This window comes from Fopius arisanus, unplaced genomic scaffold (assembly GCF_000806365.1).
Source record: "Fopius arisanus strain USDA-PBARC FA_bdor unplaced genomic scaffold, ASM80636v1 scaffold00066, whole genome shotgun sequence".
Classification (NCBI taxonomy): domain Eukaryota; kingdom Metazoa; phylum Arthropoda; class Insecta; order Hymenoptera; family Braconidae; genus Fopius; species Fopius arisanus.
In genome coordinates, this window is record NW_011887805.1 from 215,189 (window position 1) to 224,568 (window position 9,380).

General features: G+C 42.8%; 4 protein-coding genes across 5 annotated transcripts in view; 3 read left to right on the forward strand and 1 right to left on the reverse strand.

Moving 5' to 3' along the window:
- The first annotated feature begins 60 nt into the window (after window positions 1–60).
- On the forward strand, window positions 61–3,540 carry LOC105269241 (unconventional myosin-XIX). Its single transcript, XM_011309326.1, has 4 exons — window positions 61–172; window positions 243–309; window positions 537–3,238; window positions 3,320–3,540. Exons 1-4 carry the CDS (start codon window positions 164–166, stop codon window positions 3,413–3,415), a joined length of 2,874 nt encoding a protein of 957 aa, XP_011307628.1. The 5' UTR covers window positions 61–163; the 3' UTR covers window positions 3,416–3,540.
- Window positions 3,539–5,770, reverse strand: LOC105269240 (uncharacterized). Its single transcript, XM_011309325.1, has 4 exons — window positions 4,923–5,770; window positions 4,518–4,847; window positions 4,167–4,432; window positions 3,539–4,096 (listed from the first exon to the last, which is right to left on the reverse strand). The coding sequence occupies exons 1-4, from the start codon at window positions 5,682–5,684 to the stop codon at window positions 3,904–3,906; spliced, it is 1,551 nt and encodes a 516-aa protein (XP_011307627.1). The 5' UTR covers window positions 5,685–5,770; the 3' UTR covers window positions 3,539–3,903.
- Window positions 5,771–5,922: 152 nt separating this feature from the next.
- On the forward strand, window positions 5,923–8,279 carry Sac1 (Sac1 phosphatase). Its single transcript, XM_011309327.1, has 3 exons — window positions 5,923–6,304; window positions 6,379–6,470; window positions 6,550–8,279. Exons 1-3 carry the CDS (start codon window positions 6,267–6,269, stop codon window positions 8,169–8,171), a joined length of 1,752 nt encoding a protein of 583 aa, XP_011307629.1. The 5' UTR covers window positions 5,923–6,266; the 3' UTR covers window positions 8,172–8,279.
- Window positions 8,280–8,448: 169 nt separating this feature from the next.
- Window positions 8,449–9,380, forward strand: part of LOC105269245 (apoptosis-resistant E3 ubiquitin protein ligase 1) — a 17,253-nt gene continuing 16,321 nt past the window's right edge. For both annotated transcript variants that reach the window (XM_011309330.1, XM_011309331.1), the window contains exons 1-2: window positions 8,449–8,612; window positions 8,786–8,973. In XM_011309330.1, coding sequence (XP_011307632.1) covers window positions 8,799–8,973 — 175 coding nt within the window. In that variant the 5' untranslated portion in view covers window positions 8,449–8,612; window positions 8,786–8,798. The remainder of the gene's footprint in view (window positions 8,613–8,785; window positions 8,974–9,380) is intronic.

Sequence of the window (9,380 nt, forward strand, 5' to 3'; positions counted from 1 at the left end):
GAATAGGAAATTCGATTTCAATTGGGAGACAGTTGCCTAACGATTGTTGTCATTTAATCCGTAGCCTTGATATTGTAAACAATACGAGGAGTGCCCGATCACTTCAGAGAGATTTTCCTTCAGTACAAATGCTATTTTCATAAGTGGAATACGGACTTTGGAAATGGCGAAGGTGAATTGTCTGATTTTTATAAATACTGCACTCTCAAATTATTTTCTGAACATCGGAATTTCGATTTTAGACGCCGATTTCGCCGTTTGGGTGGGAATACATCAACGATCTCAGTGCTATTTCCGAAGATATTGATTGTACGTAATTATTCGTATTATTTACTTCATTCAATTATCACTGATTTTATTTTAATTAATTATCAAATCGTTGAATAAAAAATTGAGAGCCTGTATATCTGTATTTTTCAAGATTTGAGAAAATTGAATTGCCCCAGTATTTCGGCGCGATTTTTAAAAATGATAGAATTTTTTTAAGCTCAAGGGAAAGGAGGGATTTCGATTATTAATTAATTGCGACCTCTTAGCAATTGAGTACTTGCTCCATCGCCTGGAACGTGGTCAGATTTACACGTGGGTGGGTCCTCTCTTGCTGGCAGTGAATCCTGGTATTGAGATTCTATCAGATCTGTACGATGAGTCCCACCACAATCAATACTCCAAGGACATGGGCATGGTCCTCCTGAATGCCCCACCTCACCTGTACGCAATAGCAAATCGAGCTCGTTACAGACTAGTCCAGGGCCTGGGGAATAAATCCCAGGTGATAGTGATAAGTGGAGAAAGTGGAACAGGAAAGACCTTCAGCTCCCGCAAAATACTGGATTTTCTGGCAGGTATCGACAGGAACACAGGAAAGCTCAAGTTTTCAGATGGTGTCGAGAACATTGCACATGAGATTGGTAACGTCTGTCCACTGGTATCAGCATTCAGTACAGGAAGTACCAAGAGAAATCCAAGTAGTTCAAGACATGGACAACTCGTCCAGCTGCAGTACAATGGTGGAGCAATCACAGGTGCTTGCATCCACTCATTTCTCCTGGAGAGGACGAGAGTAACACAGGGCTACGACAACTTTGAAATTTTTTATCAGATGATGGTAGGACTCTCACTTGAAGAGCTCTCGCCCTTGGGTCTCTCCCAGGGCGATAATTACGAGATCCTTGGGGAGAGTCACCCCTCGAGGTTCCTGACATACCAAAATGCCTTTGTTGCCACTGCCCAGGCGATGCAGACCCTCGGTTTTACTGATACCTACAAGAGCGAGATCTTCCAGGTTCTCGCTCTCCTTCTCCATATGGGGAACATTAAATTCCACGAGACGTCTCCAGAGAACTGGAACATGGACACTACTGATGAGAAATCCCTGGCAGCTGTCACCAACGCCTGCAGATTATCCTCTCTTCAGGAACACGAATTAGCCGAGCTCCTGACGACAACTCTCATCTGCCCGAAGAGCACGAGAAGACGCCACACGATGTATCGAAGGGGTTTGCGAACCTCGGAGGCCTGTCGTCATCGTCTCTTCAGCATCATCCGTTGGATCTACGACAGATTATTCCACTCCCTCGTCGACAGGATAAACGACACGATCTCGGATAAGGGAGATAATCACTGGCTGGGAATTCTCGATATATTCGGTTTCGAGTGCTTCGAGTCCAACGGTATTGAACAGCTCTGCATTAATTACACGACAGAGCGACTCCAGTTGTATTTTATGGAGGATTATCTGGAGAATGGACAGAGGGCCCTCGCAGAGGAGGGGCTCAGTGTTCTTCCTCCTCCTCCAACCCTGACAATTTACAGAAATCGTTTGAGTATAATTGAGCAGAGCCTCTTTTCCACGATGAACGACGCCTGTCAGACCCCAAGACCACCGAGTCCCTCCATCGTCTCACAGCAGCTGTTCATGAGACAGTCCAATGCCAGGATCTTCCTCAAGGGTCACGCCCACTCCTTCGTCATCAGTCACTACTCCTGCCCTGTCGAGTACGACATCCACGATCTCCTGGAGAAGAACACTGACAAAGTCCCGATGGAGCTGTCCACCAGCTTCTACCAGACCTCGAATTCCCTTCTCAAAGTCGTGACAAATGTACCTGATGACACACTCAACGATCATGGGAGAATTGCCAGCAAAAAGAGTACGACTCTGTCGAAATTGAAGAGTAGCATGGACTCTCTGATGGTGGAGCTCAATAAATGTGATGCTCATTACATCAGGTGTGTGAAACCGAGACGTGCAGAGGACTGCGTGAAGGAGGATCTCAGGGAGCAGCTCATCTCCTCGGGTATCATCGATGCTCTACCTCTGGCCAAATGCAAATTTCCCATACGTCTGACCTACGAAGAATTCTCCAGGAGGTACTACCTTCCAATCCACTCGATTGATTTTAAAATGCAGTTCGAAGCGGCTCTGAGAAAAATCGTGGGCTCCGAGAATATCGCTGTTCTCATGCACCTGGGGAGCAAGAGGATATTCATGACGGAGTCTTTATTCTTCGAGCTCGAGAGGTACAGAAAGGAGCATCGGGCTGCCTGCGCCAGGAAAATCGAAGACTTTTGGCTGACGCACAGAGAAAAAATGAGGAATAAACTTCAAGGCTCTGAGGAGATCTTGTTAAAGCCTGCGATTATCGTCACGAGGCCATCACTCAATCCCTTCGAGGACATCTCCTGTGAGGAAAAACCTGGGGATGAGCAGTCGATGGAAATTATCGATCCTGAGATCAATAATAATATGGGAAAAACTGGATTCATCCCTCAAATTGCTGTTAATGATCATATAGTGGATCTTGTAAGTCCCATGGCCACCAGAGTCCTCAAGGATGCGTCGGGCTCTGAGGCTCAGGATGACGCAACGAATCTGCCACTCAGGCGGATGCAACCAGAGTCTGTGAAAAATCAGGTGAATGTGGAGGCAACTGGATGGAGGACGAAGGATCGTTATGTTGCTGAGTGGCTTGGCAATGTCTCTCCACCTGCCGATTCTGTCTTTGAGGAAGATGATGATGACGACAGAGGTCAAGAGGATCAAAGTCAGGTCGAGAGAACCAACTTTAGGAAATCTGGCAGGCTCGCCAGGTTTGGAAGGTCTGAGGCTGCACCTGTATTTAATTGTCTGTCCAAGGCTGAGTGGAGTAATGAGGGAACAACCGTTGTGTGTCTCGATGGTCACATCAGATTCTTCTATAAAGACAGGGTATTGAGCAAACGACGACTTGCTGAGGTACGAGCTTCAATTATTATTTTTTTTTAATGCAATATGGAGTGGAGTATTTCAGTCGTTTTTTATTTATTTTTCTCGCAGGTACCACTGAGATTTCATTTTAAGAAGACCGGTCTCATCAATTCTTGTTGTCTCCCTCGATCGGAAATACCGAGAGGTCTTCAAGATTGTCTTTAATTGGAAAAGTCATTCGTGTGTAGAATAATTGGACGACCCGCTTTGGCAGGCTGGTGTCAGATTTTAGATTATAAATGGTGGAATTATCGGAATTATTTAATGAGAATGATATAATCAAAGTGATAGTACTAATTATTTTATCTACATCGATTTGGAATATCGAGGAGTCTTTGAGATTGCCTCCCATCAGAGGAGATTAATTGAGATTAATTGAGAAACTCGTAAAGAAAAAATCAATCCGAATTGTGAATACCCTAATTATCAGCTCTGGAAGGCTCGATTGTGAGTGAATATGCATGAATTATTGAATAAATTAAGAATTAATAATATTGAGAATGATATGAAATTTTACAATCAAATTTCTCGTTTTTAATTTTTTTCCCAAAGAATTAATGTCCTCACAATGAAATATTCTGAGAAACTCAGAGGCTCGAATAGTCCCTCAGACTTACACTCGATGAAACACATAAATAATTAAATGACAAATTTTACAAGTGAACATCAGCTAGATTGTAAGAACCTCGGAAATTTTTCTTTCTATCCTTGAGTATCAGGAGTCGTCGGCAGGCGACTAGTGCAGTCGTGGCACGCACATCACTCCTGAGTATTTGGTAACTGGCACGTAAACTCACTCGTCGTAAATTGTTCGGGGGAACTGGACGACCACCAGCAAAGGCAAACCTGGAGTGCAGAAGTACATGGTAAAAATATCGATACAGATGAATTATCAATTTTTTCCACCGAATTTTACCTGATTTCTCTTCTTGGTCCTCGTAATATCGAGTCTGGAAAGGTCACTTGTCTGTCCCCACTGCTCTTCAAACACTGTCTAATACTCGCATATTTTATTTTACTCCTAACTATTATTGGAAGAACCACAGGCATTGAATTTTCCTTGCTCTCAATTTTATCCTGTTTTTTATTGAGATAAGGCAGTATTGAGTCCCCAAAATGTTCGATTAGGGGTGACAAATCGAGACCCTGCTGTCTTGACTTCATGAAGGCACAAACAGACAACTAGAAATTCACATTAAAATTATAAAAATATATTGGGACTGACTATTACGAGGTGATATAAATTTCGAATAAATCCGATACGTACGGCTAATTGTTCCCAAAGGGCTGACCCAGCAGGTGCCCTTTTAACAACATTATCTAAAGAGAGAAGACCTCCAGGTGCCTGCTGGAAGAACGTGAGAGGCTGGACACCAGCCAGCAGCTCCATAGCAGTCAGTCTTTTCTTGTCAGTGGCTGCAATCCCTCTGTCCTCTTTCACAAAAACATCCTCCAACATTGGAGTGAATTTATCCGCCACCGAAGGCCATCTCAGCATTAATTTCAGTGCACAAGTCTTGAATAACGACTCAACATGAGGATTTATGAAGCTGGAGCCCAGCAGTAATTCCAGCAGCAATTCCGTCAATTTTTCTACCTAAAAAAAATATAAAAGTGACAGTGACACATCATTCAACCGAATTTAGAGGATCTATTTGAATGGAAAATTCACCGAAGACAAGTGATAAGGATAAACAGCTTCACTGTTGCAGGCAATAGCAATGATCAATTGACAAGTCCTCGTTGTAACTCTAGTGTACTGAGCATTATTCGAGATGACTGTTGACCTGGCTGTGGATATCAAGGTATCAATGACCCCTTCGCCCCCGAGTTGTGGATTAGTAGAGCAGTCATTCAGCAATACTTGAAAAGTCTTCTGCGATCCATTGAAAATGGTCTTGAGTGCTCTCTTGGCGTAATTGTGCCTGGCCTCAGTCAACTTGGCATCGCATATCTCAGTTTCCTGGAGATAAGGAGCTCCAGGTTGTGACAGGCTCACAGGATTGACAGATCTACTGGTGAGATCGATGAAGCTCTCATGAGGAACGAATACTTTAGCCTCAGAGTGATAACTTGGCATTTGATCCGGAATCCCGAGGATTGGATCAGCATCACAGAGATTGGTTATCACTGAATTGACATCTGTCGATGTGAGTCGTCGCCGTCTGCTGTGCCTCATTCTTGTCACACACTTGTGGAGAACCTCCCGTAGACGATAAGAGGCATCTTCAGCTAGTCTCTTCAGCACAGAATCAGGTAGTGGGTGCATTCCCAATTCCTCACCAATTGTTGATATCCACTCGGTGCTCAGGACAGCGTATCTCTTTTGATTGTTACCATTTGTCACGCTGTTTCCACTGGAATTTCCGTTATTCGTCGCAAAATGATTCGTCAGGGGATGACTCGACTGCTGTGGAGCCGCTATTTCCTTCATTTTTTTTCTGGTTTTCTTACAGTATTATCATTCTCTAGTCAACTAACCCTAGGACAACGTTGAATGCTCATGCCTCGAGTGGCTTAGCTACAAATCATCACTTGTGATTGGACCGATTGGAATGATTCTGTGCTACCGTCGTCTTGAAAATCCGCCATTAATCCCAGGTTAATTGCGTGTGGCGCCCTCCCTCTCTTGGGGTGCAGTAATATGATGCCGCTGGGGTCAGTCAAACCCCCAGAACTGAGCCTCCACTTTAGTCAATCCTCTCTGGTTGGAGGGATCCTCTGCTAATGCACCTGTCAATTACTGCATGCAGCATGACGAGCGACGTTTTTTTTCTCCCAATGTGATCATCAAGATTAACAATAACGAGTAATTAAAGGAATATTGCGACGAACTTCTCGAACAGTCCACAAATATTTCACTTATTCGCGTGACCTGCGGTCAATTTTAACCAATTGGTGTTGCGATTTTTTTTTTCGTTATCAGAGATCAATTATCTGGTATATTAATTGATGCGGTATCGTTTGCTTTTATTAATCGATTAATCAATTTTTCAATTGACTTTGGCATTCCACAATGGCTGGGAATACTGATGTCTACGACGATTTGTATCTGTGAGTGATTTTTCAAATTCATTGATTTCAGTTTTGAACAGATGGGATTGTTTATTTAATTGTCCATTGTTCAGGTACACAACAAATGAAAAGTTTTATGTCGAGGCAGTGGGCACGAAAGTGCTGCTGATAGTTGACAGACTGAATCAACATATCTTTACCCAAGGTAAATTTAAAATCATTCATTACTGAATTTAATTGAAGTACTGGGGGATAATTGTGCAATTTGTTTAATTTGGGAGCAGTTGGAACAGCTAGTCAAATTCCCCAGACAGCGAGCAGACGAAAGATATGGGGAATAGTCGGAACAATTCGTCTATTAGCTTGTAGATACTTCATAGTAGTAACTGAAGCTGAACAGATTGGAACGATTGCTGGCCAGCAGATTTTCAAGACCATCACCACCGAGGTCATACCGTATTCAAAATCAGACCTGCATTTGAGTGAAAAGCAAATTCAAAATAACACGACTTACCTGGAGATGATAAAGACAGTGTTAAATACACCGTATTTTTACTTCAGTTACACATACGATCTCAGTCATTCCATGCAGAGGCTGCACAATACACCACCCGAATTTCTCCAGATGCCACTCCATGAACGAGCAGATTCTCGCTTCATCTGGAATGCTTACCTCCTGGAGGACTTGTCATCACGCCCCGAACACGCGAAATTCTGCTTGCCAATCATCCATGGATTCATTTCCCTGAATACTGTTGTTGTAAATGGTATATCATTCAATTGGGGAATAATTTCTCGTCGAAGTGTTCACAGGGCTGGCACTCGGCTCTTCTCCCGAGGAATTGATGCCAACGGTAATGTCTCCAATTACGTTGAAACAGAGCAAATAATTGAGGTAAATGGAGATCGAAGTTCCTTCGTTCAGACGAGAGGATCAATCCCCCTCTTCTGGCAGCAATCGCCCAATCTGAAGTACAAGCCAAAGCCCCAGCTCAACTCCCACGAGAATCACCAGGTCGCAGCATCCAGACATTTTGATACCCAGATTTTTCATTATGGAAAACAGATACTCGTGAATTTGATAGATCATCGTGGAGCTGAGGACGTCCTTGAGAAAGCCTTCAGGGATACTGTGGCGAGAATAGGCAATCAAAATGTGAGATATGAGGCCTTTGATTTTCATGCTGAGTGCAGGCACATGAGGTGGGATCGATTGAACATTCTCATGGATAGATTGGCGCACGATCAGGAGCAGATGGGTTACTTTCTTCTCTCCAGGGATGGAGCTCTGCTCTCCGTGCAGGACGGTGTCTTCAGGACAAATTGCATTGATTGTCTTGACAGGACGAACGTTGTCCAAAGCATGTTGGCTAAAAGAGCGTTGACTGACGCCCTGGGGAGAATGGGAATTCTGACGAGACTCGAGGATCATCCCAGTTTCGAACAACTCTTCAAACACGTCTGGGCTGACAATGCTGATGTCGTTAGCACTCAGTATTCCGGGACTGGAGCATTGAAAACTGATTTCACGAGGACTGGCAAGCGGACGAAGGTTGGGGCACTCAGGGATGGCATCAACTCCTTGACGAGATATTATAAAAATAATTTTGCTGATGGATATCGTCAGGACGCCATTGATTTATTCCTTGGAAGGTACATCATTCAAGACGGTGAATGCATGAGTGTGAAATGTCCTTTGGAATTCGAAAGGAATTGGCGGTACGCAACATTCCCTCTGGTCCTTTTAATTGCATCATCGATGCTCATTGCTCACGTCATACTGCCATCGAGTTACACCACAGATGTTCTTCTCTACATGCTCTTCTGGGGTGCCATGGTGGCAGGTACATTCGCAACAATTATCCATCATGGCAAACAGTACGTCGACAAGCCAAAATTATTATAGTCACCAACACTTTACTTATCCTGATTATCATTGCGACGAAAATTTCATGAATTACGTTTGTGAAATTTAACCAGCGGTGTAGAATAAATAAAATGTATTTAAATTTAATAACGATGATTATTTACTCCTGTTTTACATCTGGTTAATCGAAATGTTCAGGTTTTTATTTAATATTTTGAATTCTCGTGGTGAATTGCGGGGAGTACAGGATTTCACGAGTGATGCCATCTTTCAGGATTGAACCCAGATATATTTAAAGCTAACCAACGAATCCACTCATGGCTATTGGGGGTTTTCCTGAAAGTTATAGCCATGCTAAACCGGGCTCCGAACGTCAAGTGTATTTTTTTACCGTATCATCGTGTCATGCAATTGAAATAAATAAAATTAAATCACCGGCAGCTAAAAATCATCTGTCTTCCCAGAAATACCGAAAATGTGGTAAGAATCCAGTTCCATTGGTCACCGGATTATTTGTTTACAAACAAATTTAGGATAAAGTCGGAGTTGGGATTTTGGAGCAACGAAAATGAGAATTATTCGAATGCATGAATCACAAGACCTTGAATTGATGAATGATGTTAAATGAGATTCAATGTTATCCGTTTATTTAGATTGATATTTGCAATGGCAAGATGGTCAACTGTACTGTCAGGGGTATTTCTAGCCCTGTCCATGGTTTTGTCACTTGGAAAATTATTAATGCTGGCAGCTAATGGCAAGAATGGAGAACTCACCGAAGCTGACCAGTGGCTCGCGGAGATCGGACTCTCCCAGTACATTCCACTGTTCCAAAAAATGGGTGAGTCAAAAAATATTTATTCTTTTTCAATGCTGAGAAAAAAATTTTAAAGAGATTTTTGTGGCAATATGCATCTGGATGAAGTGATCGTAAAAAATGTATGGCCACAAAATAGAGTCATCCACAGGCATTTATGCACACAGGCATTTTGGCTCTGTTCCAGCCTTCATTTCACAGGCCATAAACTTGACTGTCTATAAAGTATCATAGATTCCGATTAGATAGCTATGTGAAGTTGGCATCGAAGTTTGAAAAATCGAACTTTTTTTTGTTGGTTTGGATTGTACTCATTGAGTACTTGAATGTACCCTGTGCACTTTTTTTTGTACCCTCTTACTTTAGCCCTGAAGCAGGGGGGCAAAATCGTGCAGAATCGGAGTTCAAGAAAAAAAAAAAAATAAACGTGG

Bases quoted from the DNA above. Each gene is read 5' to 3' on its own strand.
- Sac1 (XM_011309327.1), top strand. From the start codon at position 6,267: ATGGCTGGGAATACTGATGTCTACGACGATTTGTATCT. The intron at 6,305-6,378 runs GTGAGTGATTTT...TCCATTGTTCAG, and splicing joins GTCTACGACGATTTGTATCT to GTACACAACAAATGAAAAGT. The intron at 6,471-6,549 runs GTAAATTTAAAA...ATTTGGGAGCAG, and splicing joins TCAACATATCTTTACCCAAG to TTGGAACAGCTAGTCAAATT.
- LOC105269241 (XM_011309326.1), top strand. The intron at 310-536 runs GTACGTAATTAT...GCGACCTCTTAG, and splicing joins TATTTCCGAAGATATTGATT to CAATTGAGTACTTGCTCCAT. The intron at 3,239-3,319 runs GTACGAGCTTCA...TTTTTCTCGCAG, and splicing joins GCAAACGACGACTTGCTGAG to GTACCACTGAGATTTCATTT.
- LOC105269240 (XM_011309325.1), bottom strand. From the start codon at position 5,684: ATGAAGGAAATAGCGGCTCCACAGCAGTCGAGTCATCCCCTGACGAAT. The intron at 4,433-4,517 runs GTACGTATCGGA...GTGAATTTCTAG, and splicing joins CCCTTTGGGAACAATTAGCC to TTGTCTGTTTGTGCCTTCAT. The intron at 4,097-4,166 runs GTAAAATTCGGT...TCTGCACTCCAG, and splicing joins GGACCAAGAAGAGAAATCAG to GTTTGCCTTTGCTGGTGGTC.